At 45.1% G+C, this 23063-nt stretch overlaps 1 protein-coding gene across 12 annotated transcripts in view; it reads left to right on the top strand.

Annotated features, from left to right (window-relative positions):
• Nucleotides 1-18019, top strand: part of ZNF462 (zinc finger protein 462) — a 132155-nt gene extending 114136 nt beyond the window's left edge. For 10 of the 12 annotated variants that reach the window (XM_081151111.1, XM_081151106.1, XM_081151115.1 and 7 more), the window contains 3 exons: nt 9318-9450; nt 13954-14077; nt 15210-16520. In XM_081151111.1, coding sequence (XP_081007237.1) covers nt 9318-9450; nt 13954-14077; nt 15210-15411 — 459 coding nt within the window. In that variant the 3' untranslated portion in view covers nt 15412-16520. Of the gene's footprint in view, nt 1-9317; nt 9451-13953; nt 14078-14395; nt 14540-15209; nt 16521-17321 lie in introns of those variants that run through there. The other 2 variants (XR_013999838.1, XR_013999839.1) reach the window with 2 other exon arrangements.
• Nucleotides 18020-23063: the final 5044 nt, after the last annotated feature.

Genomic DNA, 23063 nt, shown 5'->3' with positions numbered 1-23063 from the left:
ATTAGACGTCATCAAAATCAAATTTTTGCTCTTCAGAAGACAACATTAAGAAAATGAAAAGGCAGGCAACAGATGGAAAGCAAATATTTCCAAAGTAATTACTGAACAAAGGGCTTTAACTAAAATATATAAAGAACCTTTACAAGTCAATAATAAGATAAACAATTCAATTAAAAATGATAAAAAAGACTTGAATGGACACTTTACTCTTTACTCATGCCTATACAGATGGCAAAGGTAACCTCTCACAGTACTGGTTGGAATATAAAATAGCACATCCACTTTGGAGCCTTTTGGTCATTTGTTTAAAAGTTAAGCATACACTTACCATCTGAACCAGCAAGTCTCCTCCCACATAAAGTTGACCGATAAACAAAATGTGCTATATGTATCCATGCAGTGGAATTATACTGATTATCAATAAAAAGAAATGAGTGACTGATACATGTAACAACATGGATAAATCTTTAAAACGTCATGTTAAGTGGACAGAAGCCAGACACAAAAGACTACAGATTGTATGGTTCCATTTATATGAAATTCCTAGAAAAGGCAAAACTGTGGAGATGAAGCGGATCAGAGATTGGCTGGGGCTGGAGAATTGGGAGCAGAGATTGATTGCAGAGCATTGGAGGGATGAGTGAAAGAAGGTCTTAAACTGGATTGTGATGGAGGTTGCACCAATGCATAGACTTATTAAAACTCATTGAACTGTTCATTTAAAATAGGTGAATTTTTTAAAAAATAAAAATAAAATAGATGAATTTTATAGTGAAGAAACTAGACCTCAGTACCTAAAAGATGCATGTTTCCCGGGACCTGACACATAATAGGCCCTCAGTAAATGTTAATTCCCTGCAGGCTTTTGCAAAGTTGATCCCGAGACACACTGGTCTACGAGATGCCCAAGATCCAGATTAACGTGAACTGCCAAAAGTAGAATGTGCAGTGGACTTAGCAATAGGTTCTAAGCTAAGGTTTACTTCTTCCCCCCTGCCCTCCAGTTAAGACTCTGTTGAGTGCACTGCTCATTGCATTCTTCCACAAATAGCTTTAGGTGATTTTTGTGTGATGGAAAGAATCTAAAGAAGAAAGTAAAAGACACTATAGGATGCATTTTCAGTTAAAGGGTTTTGTTAAACAGAACTGGACACTGAAAACGAGTTCTCAATTCTGCCTGGAACGCTGATAAACCTCAGGAATGTCTCTAAAGATGTCAAGACTGTATCATTCATGGGACCAAATTCTGGTGGCAGCAGGAAGGGGGTCGTCAAATACAGCGTTCCTTTTAAGAGCACAGTTCTCGAGTGGGCTAGACTTACGCTGCCATGTTTATCCCAGAAGCCGGGTGAGGTAGCAAAGGGATGGCAACCAGGGCTCTCATTTTTCAGGTGATGTAAAACCTTGTTGTCCTAGACCTTGGTCTTTGTGCTGGTGAACAAGGAAGCACTTGTAATGTCTTGGAATCTAAAGTAAACAGTGCAGCTTCTTTAAATTTGTTTTTCCATCTTTCAACTTCCTGTCATTTTTTTATCTCACTAGACTTTTCTAAAAGACAGACCATTTTATTTCAGTCCCTCCTTCCACTCTCCCCCCGCCCCTACCACACACACACACATATAGGCACAGTCACGCATACCAGTGAAATCATATGTCCATAGTGCCATTTATTAACAATGCTGGTGAAAGTTAAGACTTAACATTTCTAGGGAACCTTGAAGTCATTAAAAAAAAAAAATCTTGCACTCACATTAAAAAAGAACACTTTAAAAAAAAAGATATATATATATAATTGCTTTCAGAGAGAGAGGAAGGGAGAGGAAGAGAGAGAGAGAGAAATATCAATGATGAGAGAGTCATTGATGGCTGCCTCCTGCCCTCCCCCGACTGGGGATCGAGCCCACAACCCAGGCATGTGTCCTGACCAGGAATCGAACCATGACCTCCAGGTTCATGGGTTAATGCTCAACTACTGAGCCACACTGGCCCGGCAAAAAGTACACATTTTTAAAAGAAAGTTAAGTATATTCAATACCTTGTTAGTATTCTTTATGGCTCTGAAGTCTCTTTGCTAGTTTAAGGAACATAAAAATATATTATCTCTAACTTAGTTTGCTCGTAAAATTGTCATGTTCGGTATATTAAATTTAGAAGGATAGTCTATTCAGGCAATACACATTCGCTAATTTAATTTACTTTGAAATGTTTTTAATTTTTTTATACAAATGGAGCCTCAGGCGGCTGAACTCTAAGGAACTTGTATCTCTTTCTTTTCGCCAGTTTGGGGAAAAAGCAGCAGAACATTAAGTTCAGGAGGAATCACCAGCATTTTAGTTATTCCAATACAATTGTTCAGCTTTCTGGACCAGTGAAATCCACAGTGGCTAAAAACCCCGCAAACAGTCACAGAGAGTATTTGTGTCCAGCAAAGGAAATGAGAAGAAACGAAACAAGAAGAACCTTCCCCCATGCCAGAGCATGTGTGGCCACCTTTTTTGGATGACTAACATCTTTAGCTTTATCAACCCCAAGGATTTCTGTAAACCAAAGGTTTCCCTAGAAGACTGTGTCATTTCACCTCTGTTTTCCCGCATGTTAGTCTTGCTTCTTGACTTAGCAACCGTAGACCCATTTCTTCATGTATTCTGGAAGACAGAAATCAGAAGTAGATGAGCGAGAGGTGTGACCATGTTTCAGAGGGACCTGCCTGGCAGACCCTGAGATGATATTTCTCTAGTATGACCTCTGAAAGTGCTCGGGTGCCTGTAACCTTTGAAACTCTCCACTAAACTCTCCCCTCAAAATGAATTTCTCCTGCTTCCAGGCTTGCGTAGGACTTTCCGTCTTCCTCCATAAAGGCTTTTAGTTCACGCCGCCTGAACTTGTACTTCACTCTTAGCAAGGCCCTGTCTTGCCATTGGATGCACATTCTTAAATCGGAAACGACGTTACTTACCTCTCTTTCCTTCCAAAATCTGACCTAGTGCCCCGCATTCAATAAAGCCTCCAGTGCCTGTTTGTTAAATAAATCAGTCAGTGAAATCACTCTTCAAGTAGGAAATTTTAAGTATCCTGTTTGTTCAAATAAGCAAAACATAGCAACAGCATCTTTGCCTCTGATGTCTAGTCTGGGAGACTGGCGACAGCTCAGTTGGCCACCAGCAAAGCTCTGACTTTCTGAATGATCCTTCCCCTCGGAAAGTGAGTTGATGTGGTCTGTTTTGCTAAGATAGGTCTGGCAGAAAAACATGTTTTCTGATTCTGACCAAGTGAGATTGCAAAAGAAAGCAGTTGCCCTTCCTGACTTCTGTATTCCATACCCTTCTGGGTACTTTACTATCTTTTACTATTACTGTTCTTAGAAAGTTTTTTCTTCTGAAGAAAAATTCCCCAAAGATAATTCTTCTCCATCCGGTCCAGTTTTGCAGCAGAACATCATGGTCACTGTACTTCTTCCTTGTATTCAGCTAGTAGCATGGGTTGTGTTTACTGTTTGGTGAATAATTTTATATTTCTACAGATGATTGGCATTATAATCTCCTGAAGATGTAGGTTCTAACCTGGCTTAGTGCTCACTTGTTTCTGGAAGATAACACATATCTTGCAGAGTGGTTATAAGAGTTAAATGATACATAGAAAAATAACTGGATTAATTTTTAGCACATAATAGATACTGGGTAGGAACTGAATCAAAATCTTTTAGAAACTGTCCAATTTTATTCTCTCATTAGCAAGCACAATTACATTATGGGATGTACATCTTAAGGCAATATTATGAATTTCTTTATATTTTATGATCTACCATGAGTGTTTGTGTTACTGGTAAATTGAAGTAACATTTATGGAGTGTCAGCCACACGCCTGACCTTCTGCCCTGCGCTGAGCATGAGCAGCTAACTAAAGCATCACAGCCCAGCATGGTAGGTGCTTGATAAAGGCATCCGCAGAATGGGGGCAGAACAGAACGGAGCATATACGGCGTCCCGGCCCCCCTTCCATAGAACTTTAACACGCAGAGCTGAATATCCTTTCTAGAGGCTTTCACGAGAGCGCTGATGGAAATGCTCTCAGGTGAGAATTTAAGATTTGGACCTGCACCTTTGGCCGCCTTCTTGTACGAAACTGTAGAGACACGGCCTTGCTGAAGCTTCCTCCCCTGCTTTCTCTCTCTCGTTCCCATTCTGACTTCCAAGGATGAGCAGACATCTGCTGGGCAAACCACCACTGGGTGTTACAAGTCAGGGGTCGCAAACTCCGGCCCCTGGACCAAATCTTTCCCACCACCTGTTTTTATGTGGCCTGCCAACTGAGAGTGGTTTTGACATTTTAAATGGCTGGAAAAAAAAAAAATAATTTTCATGACATGTGAAGTTCCATAAAATGTGAATTTCAGGATTTCTCGCAGCAGTTTCTCTGTGACAGAGACGGCGGGTCCTGGCGGCCTAAAATCTGGGCTCCCCTGGCCCCCTCCTGGAAACTTGGCCAGCCTGTTCTGTGAAACCTTCAAAATCTGCGCCGCACGACCCACTCTCAGCCTGTGACTGAGATGGCATTTCAGATGTCAGAGGCAGTTTTTCCGTGTTCTCCGGTGTCACTTTCTCTGGAAATAAAAAGTTCACTTTGGCCTTTCTTCTTAACATGGACATGGAGTGTTAGGTGTAATGTGGACATCCTGGCCGGTGTCCCTTTCTGAAGGTACAAAGGTTACGTCAGTAGGAGGGGACTCTGAAAATGTTAGGTGGCTTTTTCGTTATCCCTGTCTCCCCCATTTCATGTCTGCTGAGTAATCTGAATATGGGGGTGTCCAATTGTGTTTTGTCATTAACAAGCAACGTTGCTGTAAGACTGGGTTTGCCAGCCCAGGACAATATGAAAATGCATGTTCAACTTGGGAACATCTGTAAATCATACAGCGCTTCTCCCTAAGACGTGAGCCTCAAGGACAGAACTTCTTTCCTATGCTAGGGACAGATGTGAACCATCTGCTGATGGTTAAAAACCGACAGACAGACACAAATGTAGTTGTGAAGCCTGAGCGTTAAGCACGGGCATGGAAGGCTCTGCAGGGTTGGCGATTCGCGGTTGGCTTGTAGGGTGAAGCATTTGCTGGGCCCCGGCGCTTTATCTCATTCCTGTTGGACAGCAGACTTCACCACACCTCTGGGTTAGTGGTCTTCACAGGGGACCTTGGGCTTTGGGGCATTCATAACTGTCACTGGCTATAAGTATCTGCACATAGTTTGTTTTTTTTTAACCCTCACTCGAGGATATGCCTTTCATTGATGAGAGAAAGAGATATCGATCGATTGCCTCCAAACTCTTACGCTCATTTTTTTCTCCTTCTGTTGTGGGCCTTTTGGGAAACAAGGTAATAAATTACTTCTCATATCCAGAGGAAAAGGTGACTTCTCCTCAATTTATCCTCGGTACCATTAAAACGTTGGTCAGATACCCACCAATCTATAGGTCCAGAAAGTGCCTTGTATGAATTCCAGAAGCCAACTTAGGAATATGTTTGAATTTCAATGAAGTCCAAACTCTTTGATTTTGACCCTGTAATTTCACACCTGCAAAGTTAGCATATAAAATTAAAACTAAGCATGTAGGAAAGGAGTATATACAATAAGGTATATTATTGCATTGCTAATAGCGAAAAGCCAGAAATAGCCAAAGGTAAACTCACATGGGAACAGTAGACTATAATACATCCCCTTAATGAAACATTATATAGTGATTAAAAATGCCACTGATACAGAGAAAATTTTGCCATGCCAGGCGTATAAAACCAGGATACACTCACATATGTCTTAATATAATTACAGTAATGTAAGTAATTTATGCATAGAAAACAGGCACACAGAAATACAGTAACTTGTTAACAGTTACTATGTATAAATAGTTGGATTTTAAATGAGTTTTTTCTATTTTCCATGTGAAAATTTTTAGGAAAGGGAAATATATTAAGTTAAAATGAAGACATCCAGTAGCCAGGAGGTGAAAACAGCTCCCACGCTGATCTAGACTCCACACTGGCCAGTGAGTTCCAGCTGGGAGTCGGATGTGAAGGTTCCTCGGGGAGTTTGCAGCTTGGGTGGAGGGCAGACGGGGTGTGTGTACAGGCCATAAACAATTAATTACTGAGCAAGGATGTTTAACCGAGGAGGAGTTTACATAGAAGCGAGGCTGGAAGACAGAAGTCTCCACATGAAGGAGGCAGGCTGGAGAGAATTTCACACAGAGGAAATGGCATGTGCTCAGAGAGAGAGGCACAAAGTCAAGAGCCTGGCAGATCCCAGGAAGCTCAGCAAGTTCAGGGCGGTGGGAGCAAAGGGGAGTCAGCCTGGAGAAGTGGGCCAGGATACATACGATGATCACCGGCTGTGTAAATCTCAGTGAAAAATGAGGGCTTTATCCTCAGGGCAAGCAGAGACTGACATGAACAGATTTAAATTTTTAAAAATCACTCAGACGGCACCAGATAGATGCAAGAGGAGTAAGAATGGATGGTGGGAAACCAGCGCGGAGGGAGGGAGGGGACCTGGCAGTAATCCAGGTGAGAGATGGTAGCTCAGAAATGCAGCGAGAAGTCTCCTGTTAAGGTTAATACTGGATTGCTGATCGGGGGATTTAAAGTAGAGTAAGAACCCAACACCATAAAGAGTTTTTATTTGAAAATCTTCTAATTACATAGCAAAAATGTTAGTTTTTCCTTTTAAACCTTTTAATTGCCTAGCAAAGATTTTAAAACAAAGATTCAGGACAACTGAATCCTGGGGTCAGCCTCAGGTGAATATCAGACCATACAAATGTATTCTTAAAATTGTACAGAATCCAAGACGGTAATTTTTCCAGTGAGAGGAAAAGAGGGAGGAGGGAAAGAAAAAAATAACACTCAGTTTGGTGACAGGTCTTCTGTCACCGCGAGATCCTGGAGAAGCAGGGGCTCTGATTCCTGGTGTGGAGCCTGGCACACAGCAGGCCTTCAGGAAGTCCTTGTCCAGTGAATGAATGAATCAACAAAAACTTAACCTTGGATTAAAGAATACGGGGAATTCCTTTTGGCCATTTTCCGTTTCATTATTTTTGTTTCCTGGCATCTGCCCGTCCCTCATGCCCCTTAAACATACCTGCAGGTGGCCTGGCTGAAGGTAGGATGTGGGAGCAGGTGGCCAGAAAAGGCTGCCTTTTAAGTACTGGTCCTTTAAAAGATGTTTCTTGACACATAGTTCAAAATCAGGCAAATTGGGATCTTGCCCCCTTTTCCTTAAAAACTGGCAACCCAGAAAACTTTTATTCAAATATTTGTCATAAGTGCTATTGGGTTAAAATATAGACTTTGTGGCTAAATATAACTTCATAAATATGCATTTACAGTGATTTTTATACGCCTTTCCAAAAACCAAAACTGGAAAAAAAGCCACATTCCCAGGAAGGGGAAGGAAACAGCATTAGGGGGAACTATTGCATCTCGGGTACCTTGCTGACCGCCCCCCCCCCCTTTATAAGTGAGGACATTTATGATGAATAACTTGCCCAGAGTCTGAAGAACAGCAGACCCTGCTCTTGAATTGAAGTCTGTCTGCCTTCGGAGCTCTCTCCTTGTGCTCTGTTCCCTTTTAATGTTATAAAAATGAATTAGTGAAAATTTATATAGGTCTGTGGGAGTGAGGCCTAGTCAATAAACCCCTAGTTAGGAAGGTGCTACGAGCAAAAGTGCTCTGGAGACTGACTGTGAACTCTGAGCAGGGAGAAAGGAGAAATAAAGATTCTGAACCCGCTTTCCTCCCCCTCCTCTTCCTCACTTTAGTCTGTTAATTTTTACAACTTTTTTTTAACGTGCAAAAGAAGAACTTGCTGTCCCCGAGTGTTTAGCATTGAGATCGACAGCCGACGGACATGTTCTTCCTCCTTCGTGTTGAATTGTTTTCAAAGTAACTGGTTTCCTGGATTCCATCATTATAGTTAGATCAATGGATTGTTTCTCTGGTTTTAAAAGGGCTTTTATCCTGGGTGTTCTTCCTCCTTTTAAATGCTACCTACCTCTTACATGACGTGGTCGGGACAATATGAAGCCTTTCAGAGGACTGTGTTGGCCCTGATACTCCGAGTCTCTCTCACGTTTGTCACCGTTGATGGTGATGTTCCCATCTGCCAGGCATATGGAGCTGGCGGTGCTCAGCAAATCTTTGTCCCAGTCTGGTCCCGGGAAATGTTTTGTCATTGTCTTGTAAATTCTCCCTCTCCTCTCCTGTGCCCTCATTCCCTGCTCTCTGTGTAGCAGCTATGGGAGTCTGCCGTGGACTCTAATGAAGGATGTCTGTCTTTCCTCCCCAACTAGGCTGTGAGCCTGTGGAGGCCAGGCCTGGGTCTCCTTCATCCTTGTGGCTCCCTCCCCTGTCCCTCCCTCCAACGGGGGGAGCAGAGTGCCTGCCACAGAGGGGGAGCCCAGGGCAGTGTGTTGGCTCAAGTCACTTTGTTGACTTGAGTCCTGCGCTAACCTGTCATTCCTGATGTGATTGTATGCGTGCCACTGGTGAGGTTCTGAAAATAGATTCACGAAGAAGGTAAACTTTGTGCTTCCGTTTGATAGGAGAACCCCAAACAGAACATCATTACAGAGCTTTCTTAATGTGGACTTTTATCTCCCTTGGGATGATACTTTGAAGAAACTTTGGATTTCCACATTATTCTAACCACATTTTATATAAACAAAGAGCCCCAGTCAGCACTTTTAAAAGGTTGTTAGGGTTGATTAGCCTAGATTTTTCTCATGTTAATTCCAGCCTAACAGTGACAACACTGTCTTCCGTTTGAACTGGAGCTAGGAATCAAATGGCTGTCGTCTGGCCTGCTCTGGGACAGCCCGCAGCCCGTGGTGAAAAGGTTGCGACTCTCACTGCTGGTTGTCGGGATTCTTATTATAGAGCCTCTTCACCTCCAGAAGTATCTGAAACTTGGGTAGTTTACAAAAGTTACTTCTTTGAATTTAACTCAAAACCTGTTGACCAGCCAACCTCCTCTCCTTCCCAAGCTCCATGGTACTTTTGATTTCTGGCTAACGGTAGCTCCCACGTCTCACTAAGTTCGGTAAGAAAGGTCCAGTGTTGACAGTCCCATTGAAAATGGTGGGATGTGAGAGCATCCATCTCTGAAACAGTGTCCCAGTGAAGAAGAGGGCCTCTTAGGCATTGGGATTGTTGGTCTTGGTTCCAAAAACAGTCCCAGCAAGATGACTCAGGAGAGCTCTCTCCCCCAGGCAAGCAGGCCCCGTTCAGTCTGCGTTTCATTCTCCCATTGTCTGTCTGGGCCTCTTTCAGGTGAGCCGTAACTTTGAGCTGGTTGGACGGGTTAACTTGGACCAGCTGGAACAGATGAAGGAAAAGCTGGAGAGCTCCAGCAGCGATGACGAAGACAAGGAGGAAGAGATGAACAGCAAGGCTGATGACAGAGGTTAGTCTCATCCCTGCCCTCGAGTCCCAGATGGCAGCCAGCACGTCCGCGGGGAGACAGAGGGAGGCAGGGGTTGTTGTAGGAATAACAGAAGGAAGCATCCTTCTTAGTTAAGTAGCAGAACCGACTGACTCGAGAAAACATGTCAGGGGCCATGTCTTGTAAAACCTCCCAGCTATAGAAACTCCAAGGGAAACAGGCATTTTCTCTCTCACTATAGTGTATTTGTTTATTAAAAATATATAGTGGTGAACTTGTTTTTAATAAGGAAAACGGGTGTCTTGGGAATCTTAACAACCAGGACTGGCAGGAGGCAAGAGGGATGACACTGTGGAGCTGTCAAGGAATGTAAATGAACTTCCAGTGGACGCCTATTTGAAATTGCTGCTGCTTGGCTTACGCTGCTGAGGTTGTGGGGGAGGCGCCAAGACTGGAGTCCTGAGCCCTCCCTCTGTCCTCAGCGTGTCCCTCCTTTAACCTCCTTGTTGCTGGTTTTGACTAAAACAGTAGTTTTCATTTAGTCGTGTGTTTACAGGGTACACAGGGGAAGGTCTCATGGGATTTTTGTACTATTTTTTTCAACTTCCTCTTAGTCTATAATTATCTTCAAAATGAAGTTTTTCAAATGTATATGTAGTTACAGATACACATTAATGTGACCTAGAGTGGTTTTTCTAGATTGTTCAACATAGAATATTGTGGAAATCCCAAGATGGTGCATGTGAGCATATGGGTTGAAATATGTTACTGTAGTTACTGCAGACTTATCAAAAGCACACGGATAACGTAGGTATAAGAAATAAACACTATAGATGTCATTGCAGTGATGAGAGGAATGGTGTTAGTTGCCATTGTTTTTTGTTTTGTGTTTTTTTTAAATATATCTTTATTGATTTCAGAGACAGGAAGGGAGAGAGAGAGATAGAAACATCAATGACGTTTGGGTACCAAGCCCGCAACCCGGGCATGTGCCCTGACCGGGAATCGAACCCCGATCGCCGGGATCCTAGGTCGACGCTCAACCATTGGGCCACGCCCAACCGGGCGTAGTTGCCATTGTTGAGCATCATCATGGGCCAGGCCCAGTGTTGGTCTCCAGATAAGCTCTTCTTCTTTAACTCTAGCAGCAGAGAGGTTTCTGCAGTTGACCTGCCTGGATTTGGCTCTCGGTTCTGCTGCTAGCTATATGACTGGGTAAATTATTTTAGCTCCCTGTGCATTCACCATCAATAATAATATATCGCTTACCTCCTAGGGTTGTGTAAAGTTTCATTGAGATATCACACAAGACATAACCAGTTCCCAAAACACAGTAACCACCTCGTACATGATAACCCTGCAGTGTAGGTGGTATTACTGTCTTTTTACAAATAGGGAAATAAAGGTTCAGAAAATTTAAGAGCTCATTCAGAGTGTTTAAAAAACAAAAGACAAAAAACACTAGAGGTTGAATTTGGTCTTTTTGGCTCCAAAATCAAGATCCCTTTCACACTACGCACCGTGTCCCCTGCCCTGTGGACAGTGGACTGCTCCTTGAAGGGAACTTGACCCTGAATTCTGTCAATTCTGTGCTCTTAGGGTCTCGCTCTAAGGTAAACTTTCACAAAATAGCTTTGTTTTTCCTCCTCGATCAGTCCGCAAGCCTAAGAGTATTTGGTGGCCATTTCCCTCCGAGGTTCTCCCTGTTTTTTTCCTAAGCAGCTCCCACCCCCACCCCATCGCCCTCCATGATGTGTGGCAGGAGACCACAGGTTTGCAAAGTGGGGGTCCACTTTGACCCCTGAACCCCCAGCTAAGACGAGAGCAGGGACTGCCAGCCAAGGTGTGCCAGGGTGCCCCTGCTAACCTGAAAAATAAATGGACAAGGGAAACGTCCTCACCGTGTAGGTTGGTTGCCCTTGTCAAGTTTCAGCATCTGTTAGTACAGCATCTGCTGTTCTCATCCATTTCTTACAGGGACAGTGGCTGTGATCGGAGGAGCATGGTTTTTCGTTTTCTCTCTCTTTTTTAACATTGCACAAATATGTTCTTGGTGAGGGATTCTTTAGCATCTGTGCACTGCTACCAGACTTCTCTGGAAAGGGGTCCTTTGGGCAGAGGGTAAAGAGGCGAGTAGAGAGGCTCCTTTTGCTTCCTGATGCCCGCGCCCTGCCCTTCCTCTCCCAGAAATAAATCGCTCCTCATCAGGTCCTGTGACTTTTGAGTCTTTCCAGCTGAGCACACACGATTTTAGAGGGGATAAGCACTGCAGAGGCAAGAACCCCTTTTCGTCCCCTGTGACTCCTCCAAAATAAAAGCACAGAAAATTGGAAGAAAAAAGATGGCAGTTAGATGCGTGGGGCACCAGGCAGATTTTTCCCTGCTTGCCCGGCCTGGCTGCCCCCTCACATGAACACTGTGGCCTCGGACCAGCTTGGTTGAACTAGAAAGAGCTTCATCGCGTCTGATTGCGTCTCACTGGAGGGTAGCCTCACATTCATGAGCCTTAACCACATGGAGGGGGAAATGTCTTAGGGTGGAGGAGCTTGTATTTCTCTCTCACCAGGTGGGGGATTTACATGAGTAACTTCTAGTAATGTTCATGGAAATCATGAGCCTAAACCTTTCTGTCCCCTCCTGATCCTTGAAAGCACAGCCCCCTTTGTCTCGTCTCCTTTGAATCAGTTTTCCACCAAGGATGTAGATCCTTGCCAGCAAGAAGAAAGGACACACAATAGCCTGGGGGTGTTCCTGCCAGCAGCCCCGTCTTCCCGGAGTAGAGAGTGGGCAGGGCTCTAGCTGCTTGGGGCTGATGGGGAGCTATTTGGTGTGTGACAGGTAATGATTGGCCACCGCCTCTGAGGCTGAACCAGCATGAGCCGTTGGGAAGAATAGATGAGTAGTTTCATGTTTCCTAAGGGTAAAGGCCCACGTGTGCCAGGAGCATGCCCCTCGTTGGCAGGGCAGAGTCATCGGGCACTCAGTTCAGGGGGCTCGCATCCTTGTCGGTACCCCATTCCCGGCAACCTTTTCCAACGCCAGCACTGGAGAGAGGACTGGCTGGCCACCCTGCAGGTGCCGCCTAGAAAGCTCGGAGGGAATTTGAAAGAGAGGAAACCAGGCGTGAAGAAAGCAGAATTAACCCGAGCGGGCTCCTCCCCGCCCCCTCTCATTATGCAGTGGGGAGGAGTCAGGAAGGCATTCTGTTGATTTCTTGCCCAAGATAATCCCTGCTAAGAAATTAATGCGCTGAGCAGATGGTGCTGTCTCATTTCCAATGGAAAGAATCAAGGAAGATAGTCTGTGCAATTATTTTTAATGGCTGGTGTGGTGATCATCTTAATTTGTGAGAAAATGTTTCATCTTTTGTTAAAACTGGCGCCATTCACATAGCTTTTTTGTGCTGAAGATGAAGGCAGGACGGAGATACCTACCCTGTTAGCGTCATCCTGTGGAGTTTATGAGCTGGGGTATTGCAAGCAGAAGACATCTTCCAGTAACGTCTTGTATGTACAGGGGCTGAGTGGTCAAATCGGTGAGGACGACCACCCTCGCCCTGCGCACTGCCGTCTCCCTGCCACGTGGCTGCAGAACTGTCCTGGGCCTGCGGCGTATGAGCGGGGGGAAGGTTTGGCCCGCTGCGGCGTAATGAAAGACGGGCCTGGGACTCCGGGCATAAGCTCCGGTCTATGAGTTTGCCAGGAGGAACGGCCCGTAAACAATTAGCCACCCAGCCTATGTTTATCAGACCTCTAATGTGCCCGGCGCCACGGAGGAGACAAAAACGATGACAGTGCTTGATGTCTGTGACAGGCCTGTCCTGAAACGCCTGTGTGTCCCCACCTTCCCGGGTTTCAGCGATTGAGGAGTGGGTGCCGGGCAGCTGGCCAGGATCCCTCGTTAGCCAACGACGCGCTTCCTCACGCTGGCTCCCGTTGTCCAGCACTCGTGTGACGCTAGGTTCTTAGCTTGCCGTTTGCTCAGTGCTCGGAGCCACCTGTGAGGTGTTGATTATGACATCCATGACAGGTGACCGCAGGTCGAGAGTCGGGAAGGCGTTCTCACCGGAAGGGGTCGGAACCCTGAGGTTCCCCGTACCTTGGTCCGGTGCTTTCAGGAGCCTATTTAGTGAGCAAAGATAAACTTGTGTCGGATAGAAAATGAATAGGTGCTAAACGGTGAGGCGCTGCCAGACCATCACAGACGGGGGGTTCCACAGAGAAAAGTGCTGAGACGCCACTGGAATGACCCAGGTTGCCTGTGACAGAGCCGCTGGAGGGATGAGGCAGGGGCACGCAGGGCCTGGGGACCAGGAACAGTCCTTGAGAGCCATTCATTCCAGAAGTGTCCTCAGGTGAAGAGCCAGGTGGGAGAAAGAACAGGGAATCTGGAACTTGCTCTCACGAATGGTTTTGCAAGGGAAGGAAAGAAGGAAGGAGAGGAGGATTCCTCATAGACGTTGCTTGTGTCTTCTGCTGCCTCCCACGGCTCCCAGGTCACACTTGTTCCCCTTTCTCCTTACAGATCTGATGCGGTTTTCTGACCGAGGGGCTGCTATGAACACTCAGAAGCGTTTTCCGTGTGAATTTTGCGGACGGGCGTTTTCCCAGGGCTCTGAGTGGGAGAGGCACGTGCTGAGACACGGCATGTAAGTGAAGCCATCCCCAGAACGCCTTTGCCCTAGTGTGAGGTGGCGGCTAGGCCAGGTTCTTCGGGGTTTTCTGTTGTTCCCCTGCTGACACCCAGATCCCTCTGTGTCACATTTCCGGGCGTGGGAGGAGAGACAGAGTCAGGAACTAGGTTTCTCCTTTTCTGTTGGTTTTTAAAATGGTCACCCAGACACAAGTCAATTGAAAAATCACCCTTGATACGAATGGCAAATCCCACTCAGGCCCTCACGTACAAGTTTCGAGCTTTCTCCAGCCAGCGTCCCTTCCGCATTCATTAGCATGACATTCTCTGATAGAGCTCGGACCGGGGTCAAAAGATCTGGCTTCTGTTCCTGCCTCTGATGACTCACTCCCTGAGTGGCCTTGAACATTCCCACGCACCTCTCGGTGCCTTCAGTGCTCTGCCTCGGGGCCAGGGCCAGCTTCTGCCTGCCTCCCAGGTAGGTGGGAGCGTACCTGCAAAACACTTGTAAGATCCTTGAACTTAAAATTGTCCTCAGCGCAAGACACGCTTAGTCCATCAGACGCAGAACCTACAAGTTGGTCCTTTTAGCACAAAATACCCCTGAGACCTGAAGCATCTAAACTTCAGAGAGACTATAGCTCAGCTTCCCAAGGCATGGGGTTCCATCTCAGGTCTTTGCTTTTTGTTTATCTCTATGATTTGTTTCTGAACCTGTCCATTAAATCTTCAATACCTGAGCTGCTCTTTTAGTCTTAATAAACAGAGCCAATCCTCCTAGCTTCCAGGTTCCACTGATGAGTTTGAGCATAAGACAGTACTTGCTATTACACACTTACGACTTCACACTGTTCCCAGTAGAGGAGGGAACGTAAAACAGTCGGGTCAATCCAGAACAAAGCACAATATACTCAAAACATAGTATAATAATGGATATTTTTGTAGGTTCAAATACCAGAATTATTTGACCTAAGCACAGCATGTAGCAAGGATAAGTCACAAATTACTCTCTGTTCGAGGCATATTTTCCAAGGAAACCCCAAGGCCTCTTTAGGACCAGGGAAATAAGGATGTGAGTCTTGTTTATTTTTCATTCAGTTAGGAAAAAAATACCCACTCATCTGTCTCTACCATCCATGTCTTTCCAGGGCGTTGAATGACACCAAGCAGGTGAGCAGAGAAGAAATCCACCTAAAAGAGAGCGTGCAGGACAGTCTTAAGATGCCCTCTATAGAGGAAAAGGAAGACTCAATCGGGATAGACTTTTCCCTAAAGAACGAGACAGTAGCCATCTGTGTAGTAGCTGCGGACAGATCTCTCCTGGAGAATGCAGAGGCCAAAAAGGAATAAGCGTTGGGTGAAACTCTGAATCACACCTTACTTGAACCGTGATGAAAAAGTGGGAGGGCCAGCTTGGGCTGAGACGTGGGGGACAGAAAAAGAGAAGATAGAACAAAGCTGCTTTTTAGGACTGAACAATCTATTTTCAAAGCACTGGTACCTGTGTGAGTGAGTATGTAAATTAAAGTTATTTAAATGGTTGGAATATGTGGCTCCTTTTCCATCACTACACCTTTTCTTCCGGACCTTCACCGTGGAAGTTTCGCTGCTCGCGAATTCGGAGGCGCCCCCCAGGCACGGCGTGGCCTGTGGCGGCCTCGGACAGTGTGCGGCAACGGAAGCGCCGCGACGGTAGAAGACTTCTTAGGGGAACAACTTTTTTGACGCACAGCTTTCAGTGCGTTTTTCTAGTTTTAATACCTTAAGCTTTTTCAAGACCTAACTGCAGCCGCTTTGGGAAAAAACAAAACAAAAAAAACCACAAAAAACAAAAAAACAAAAACAGAAAACAAACTGCTTTGCATAAAACAGTCACCTGTTTCCTAGTACCTCAAACTTAACCAAGGGAATTCTCTGCATTTGTCAGTACTACCTGTCGTCGTCGTGGTTAAATGTAGAGAGAACTGCTGGGCAAGATGGTGAATGGAGAAAAAAAAAAAAAAGAGTTTTAAAGAAAGGAACACAAATTGTGCTTAAAATCCCCTCGTGGGTTTTATTTCTTAAAATACTGTGATTTTTTTAATTATTTTAGTAAAAAACAAAACAAAAAAAAAGAAACAGACTTTAATGATTAGATAACTGTTTGTGAATTGTCATCCTGTATTCCAGGTAAGCTGTTTATTAGTGTTCAACTATAATTTAGAATTTGGTAGATTCATATGAGCTAATTTTAAGGTGACTGTGGAGTTTTGTTTCCCACATGTTCATTTTCTATCAGTTCGAGTGTTACAAACACAGCACAATTCAGTTTTTCATATAAATTGTTTTTTTGTGGGTGTGTTGTTACTGTTTTAATTTGGGGCAAGGGAGATTTAGTTTTTTGTGAATAGGAACGTTTTTTATTTCAAACATGGAAATAACAAAGACGTTAACTTTTTTTTTTTTTTAATTTAACTAAAGAACCAAACTTTTCGGCACAGCTATGCAGCTTGTGGGCCAGACGAGGAAGTCCTCTTCACCTTTCATTGCTTGTCAGATGAACACATTATCCGTCTCACACAAATACTTTGTGTTAGGATGGGCTGGCTTTTGTGTGTGATTTAAAATCTGTGTTTTGTTCTTGTTTGCATTGTGTTTGGGAGGGGTTCTCATTTAATTTGAGGGATAAAGGGATCCCACCCCTTTGGTGAGAATGGACAAGAAATACTTATATCCTACAAGGAGCCTGGAGAACTACTTTTTTGTTTGTTTGTTTAAATCTAGCTGCCAGCTGCTCTGTTTCCCCATCTTAGTTTTTTCAGGAGGGAGCAGCTTAGGCTAAATCTGAGTCTACATTTATAATATGTTCTGATTGTGAACAGAGAGTTTTCGTTCCAAAAAAGTAGAAAAGAGTTTTCCTTGAAGCCTAGGTTTTAGAAGCCGGTGTGCTTGCGCGCTTGGATGTGTGCATTCTTGTGGGCGTGTGTGGGCGTGCGTGCATGTGTGCGTGTGTGCGTGTGTGTGTGTGAATCCTTTGGTTTTCATGTTTTGTTTTGTTTTGTTGTTTTTTTACTTGGAAGGGTTGGGGGAGGGGGAGGGAAGAAAGGGAAGGGAATTGCTGAGATGACAGTGTCCCACATAGCTTCAAATAAAATCCATGGAAAGATATTGCATTTGTGGAATAAGTGCTTACTTGAAAAGCATGTTCTTCTTTTATTTTCTTGCTGTTAAGAATTTTTATTTGTAGGGCATTTATTTTAATTTAATTTTTTTTCTTTTAGGGATAAGGGCCATCATGTGGAAACCAGAAAATGGGGAAAGTGTGAACTATCTAAACAGAGATTCATTTCGTGTCCATATTTGTTTTTAATTGGCCTCATTTCAAATGTATTAAACAGTTCCATACCTGGATTGGGTGTTTGTAATGGTTACCAAAAAACAAACAAAAAAGAGGAAAAAAAAGAAAAAGAGGAAAGAAAGAAAAAGAAAATAATTGTGACATGCTTTTATCACTACTTTATTTTTCAAATGACATGTAAATATTGTAATCCATTGGATTTTGTTTTGCTAACCTGTTAATAAAAAGTATGGGACCACTATCCTTTTAACAAGGCTAGAATGTCATTTTTTTCTTTTTTCAGACATATACCTGATATTTTGTGGCCGCACATTTTGGATGCATTATTATAATTCTGTTGACTGTAATGACATAGAATTTACAACATTTTTTTGTTTAATTTATACAGAGGACATTTTTTTTTCAGAGCTTGAGAGAAGAAAATAAATAGCAAAATGATAACCTATTGACTGCAATAATCGGTGTTTCCCAATACTTGATAAAAGATAGGGAGATCCTGAGTTCTTGAAGCCAAGGGTTTAAAAAAAAAAACAAAAAAAACACACAAGTAGGTTATTCAAGTTGTTTGCAACATACATTTTGTAATAAAATGTGAGAAATTAATAAAGAATTTTTTTCACATGCGTCTATGTGCGTCTGTTGTAGATCAATAATAGCTATAACTACAGATAAATGTAGAAATGAGGGAGCATTGCCTTTCGAAGCATGGACCTGAGAGAGACCCCACGCTGCTGAATCTACACAGGTATGGAAAGCAAAGGTAAAACTAAGGTGAGGATTTTTAAATGTTCATATTTCTGCTTCAGGTACAGTATTTATCACCCACTGGGGAATTTTATGGAGGGAATGTTTTCCATCAAAAATGTGAATCAAAGTGGTTCAGAAGGAGAAAGTGCCGTGATTAATGTCATCTGGGGACCCGGAATCCATGAGCTATTTTAAACTAACTGTAAGTTACAACCACTGCCACAAACTATCTTGCTGTGCATCCCGCACCAGTAATTATCATCAACTTACTCTGTGAGCTACCCTGTTATAAAGCAAAGGAAAATTAATAGCCCTGAAACCTAGAAGAAGAGTTGATCGGAATCAACAGCACTGGTTGTTAGACTCGGAGCTGATGAACACTGCCGGCCCTCGCTGTCAGGAGACCAAAGGCTCATGGATCGTTTGTTCTGAGCTCATTCTGAATATTTGGTTCTCAGCCTTCCTCGTTGTCTTTATTCCCTTCACAAAGGAAAGTTTTACAAGAGTACATAAAACACAATGAGAGAAAACAAAGTTAGATAAATCGGAACCCAAGGGACAAAGGACTGAGTAGCGAAGTGATTGATAATAGTAGGGAACTGGCACAGTGAGGCCATCTGTAAGCCAAATATTGGGCTCGGAGCTTCCTGGTTAGCAAGGGGGGGGAAAGATCAATCAAGAATCACAATCTTAGTAACAATATTATTAAATGCTCACAAGATACTCCCTTTTCTGGAACTGTAGGTTGAGAAGTGTATTTTTCTGAAGAGAAAGTAACATGATGGACTTGTCTGTTGTAAAGCATAGCTGTTCTCATTACCTCCATCAGATAGTTAATGAGCAATGTTTTATTGAGTTCATGTCTAATCCATACTCCCTCTCTGTCTTCTGGAGAGGAAGTGGAATTTACTGATACATTAGTCATGGTAGGGCTACCACAAAGCACAAGAGAGGTTTAATTCTTACTAATTCCCAGTGAGGGTCAGTTGTGGGGGCGGGGTGCCCTTTCACTGGTGTTTCAGGGATCCAAGCTCCTCCATCTATCCAAAGATGCTACCTTCTCAACAAATGAACCCCAGGGTCATGGCAAGAGCTTGGAGGTGGTCTAACCCGCTCAAATGCCTCATCTGGGAAGTAGCACCCAACCCTTCATGTCTTGGTCATGGGCTAGACCTGGTCACACAGCCCCACCCACCCACGAGAGGGCTGGAAAGTGTGGTCTCGTCTAGCCACGTGCCCAGGAAGGACATGAACTGGCAACCTCTACCATGGTCAGGAACTTAGAGCAGTTTTCCTCTGCAAACAGTAGGGGAGGTAGAAACCCTTCTTCTTTAGAAAGCACAGGATGCTGGTCTCATTACCTGTGTACTTAACCAATATTTTTGAGCAAGTATTTGGTATAACGACAAACGAGATGGCACCTGTCTTCCGACGGCTGACGGACAGTGAGGACAGAGATGCATCGGGGAAAAACGACTACCAGTGAAGATGCTGGGGCTTGCTGGGCCCTTAGCTTCCCATCGTGAGGCTTTGCCCCACCTCCGTGCCGATGCTGACAACCCTGGGGAAAGATGACCTTGACTGCGAATGCATTTTCTCTGTCTAAAAGCACACATTTGATTTTGGGAGGCATTTGAGAAACCGGTTCCTCATACACAGGGTGAGCTTTTAGCCCTGAGCTTAACAAAAATTACGATATGCTCCTTTCCTTGCAGCTGTACATACTTCAGGGCCAGGGGTGTAATGGAATGGGGACAGCACTCAATCACAGAGACGCTTCGAAGTGTCGGGCTTATCGTTTCCTGCAAATGTCTGTTCCTTTCCAGACGCCCTGCCCTTTAAGACTCAGCCTAAATATAACTTTTGATGTGGTGCCTTCCCTGACTTCCTACATCTCACATGATGGGGATGGTCACCCTACTTACCACCCGTCCCGTCTTCATAAACGTTTATTGAAGACTCCTCTCCCCAGCCCTGCTCCTACTCAGACTTCAAGCAGCCGAGACACAGCGCTGTCAGATGCAGCCAGCCAGCCTTTTAAATTCAAATATATTCCTGTTGATACCGAGTGTTAGTGATCTGATTTGGCATCGATGCTGCATTTTCTTTCGGAGCTTGAGATTGCTTTTTTAAATATCTAAGTAAAAATATGCAGTTTGGTAGATGAAAGGTGTCTTTGAAACTCTAGGCTCTCTCTCTCTGAAGAAATGTCAGAGAGAACGGGATGTCACCGCTCTCCCTCAGGAGCTCACGTTGGCCACCCTCCTCTCTCTTGCCTGGCGGTGAGTAGGGAGTAGACCGGACATCGGTGGTGACCAGCTGCAGGGCAGGGGGCGCAGGAGCCAGAATTGGCCCTGATGACACTGGAGATGTGTGGCTGTGACAAGTGGGGTAAGATGACTGTGTCAAGATGCGGAAACAAGGAGGCCAGGGTTGGGGGATGGCAGCCCGAGGGCAGGTGGAGGGAAGACTTGCAGAGTGCCAGCCATTTGGACACGCTGGTTACACGGGAGGGAAGGAGCCCTGGCAGCGGCAGGGTGACTGCCGGGCGAACTCACACTGGATCCAGGGCGCCACTGAGCAGTGGCCGTGCAGCTGGAGGGCCCCTTCCCCTCCGCCCCACCCCCAGGGGGCAAGAGGAAAGGGACCTGCTCCCCGTGTGTACTGGCAGGTGGCAGATGCCTGGGGTCACTGTGGAGTCCATGCTGATGAACTTTGCCCGGGAGGTGGGATCCAAAGTGAGAGGGGGGGGTGAGTCAGCAGAGGGTAAGGTCTGCAGCCGCCGCCAGGGCCCTGGAGAAGGGAGCTCGGTGGAGGGGCCTGGGACTGAGCAGCACAACTGAAAACAATTAGTTATCACTGTGGTCTCCATATGACACGAGTAGCTTATTCAAAGGGCTCGGGGCAATAATCTTTTGCTAGGACTTCCCTCACAACACTCCCCCCACCCTCCACACACGCTCCACCACCCAATAAAGAAAAAAAAATGGAAAGAGAGAGACAGCTCTTGGAATCAGAAGGGACACTTCCTTTCTCCGCCCACTTAATTATCTGGCTTTCTGAATTAGGGGTGGAAAGCAAACTTCCCAGTTTCTATTCCCATTTCTCTCCGGAGCTTGCTCCATTAATGAAGCAGCTTAGTTCGGTTTAGCTAACTGCATGCGTGGCTTCCAGAAACCACAGCACAATGCGGCCAGAACGCAGCCTCTAGCTACGCTGCAGCAGCTAACCGCATTGTTTAAACAGAGGAGCAGGGCGGCCCAGTGCCTCTGAAATCCATTTAAGATGTGTGAAAACATCAGATTGCGATGCTGACCTTTCCCTGCAGCTGAAAGAGCTTGCTCCGGGGGGCCGTTTGGAAGACCTCGGCTACAGGCCTGGGCGCATCCACGATTCCCCGGGATGGCTCCCCAGGACTGTGGCACTGGGAGGCCCATCCCCTGAAGCCTGCCTCTGTGTGTCTTTCTGTCCTTGACGGGGCACCAGCCTAAAGGCTGCTGGGCATTTTGGAAGGGGAGATAGATACTTCTTAAGGAATGGTCCTGGAGACCAAAGAAGGGAGGAGGGGGCATGAAAGGGGGAATAGAGGAAAACCTTATGGAGATCATGTGGGTCCCAGTCTATGGTCACCCACTGCCTTCTCAGATTTGGGTCAGGGAAGAGACTATCCCAATGGGCTTTCTGATGCCAAAATGTTTGAGGCGGGAGGAAGGTCAAGGAACTTGGAACTTGAATAGCAGGACTGCATTTTCATTCCATTTTGTGAGCGTAGATGGTGCAAAGATATAGCACAGCTGGTGACGATAGAGCCTGCAGCCAGGCTGCCTCAGTTCCAATCCTGACTCCTCCTTGGGCAATTAACATGACCTCCCTACATCTCAGTTTCCCCACCTGTGTAATTGAGGATAGAAGTCCCTGGCCATGCATGTCGTGAGGATTAAATATGTAAAGCACTCAGCACAGTGCTGTCCATAGTCCGAGCTCGACTGATGCAGTCCATCCTAGTCCTCTCACTGCAGTTAACTCTTTGAGGACCTGGAACCTTTGTTTCTCCATGTGTAGAGAAGGGACAGTGGAGTCTTCAGATAAAAATAGTTTAGAGAGGATGGGACAAGTTTGGCCTATGGTAGGCACTTGATATGTGGCCCCTGAATCTACACCTACTGATTTTTCTCTGCTGGGCCCTGCAAAAACATAAAGTGCTTGATTTCTTCAGACAAAATATGTAGCAACAGAAGATATTTAGCTCACTGTACGGGCTCTGGGCTCAAAGAGAACTCAGTTTGAGTGTCCAGTCCCCTTCCTATTTGCTTTAAAACCTTGGACAGGCTATTCTTTCTCTGCCTTGGTCTCTTATTAAAATGGAGAATAGTAGTATCTACTGTGAAAACGAAACAAGATAAGGCAGAATCTGGACCAGAGGACAGCTGCAGAGTGTGAAATGCATGCCTCTTGAGGACAGGGGCTCCCAGTGATATTCTACACCTATGAGCACACCTGGCCCACTGTAGGATACTCAGTGGGCAGGACTGAGAGGTGAGCCAGGAGCACGGCGTCATCAGTTTCTGAAAGGAGGCCTGGCCCAAGGGGATCTCACGATTTCATCAGTAGCTCAGCTGGGTCCAGCTGGTGCACATCTTCAAAGCCTTCAGTATCAGGTGAGCAGGTATCACTGGTAGGTGAGTCTTTATTTTGTTAGATACAAACATACTGCTCTGCAAAAGGCTTCTCTGCGGGTGTTCAGGGGGCACTCTCAGTGCCAGCCAGCCACCCTGCATCCCGCCCCCCTCCTAATTGTGACTGCCAGGAAAGAGGCTTCCCCACGTAGTAGACAGCCACGCTTTGGGGGAAGCAGCATGGGTAGATACCTGGTTTCCATTGATCATTCTATTAACTTAAATCTGGCCAGAAACAGAAA

Source organism: Miniopterus schreibersii (assembly GCF_964146895.1).
Source record: "Miniopterus schreibersii genome assembly, chromosome: 11".
Lineage (NCBI taxonomy): Eukaryota > Metazoa > Chordata > Mammalia > Chiroptera > Miniopteridae > Miniopterus > Miniopterus schreibersii.
Note: the sequence above shows the minus strand (reverse complement) of the source record. Positions and strands in the feature narration are given on the sequence as shown.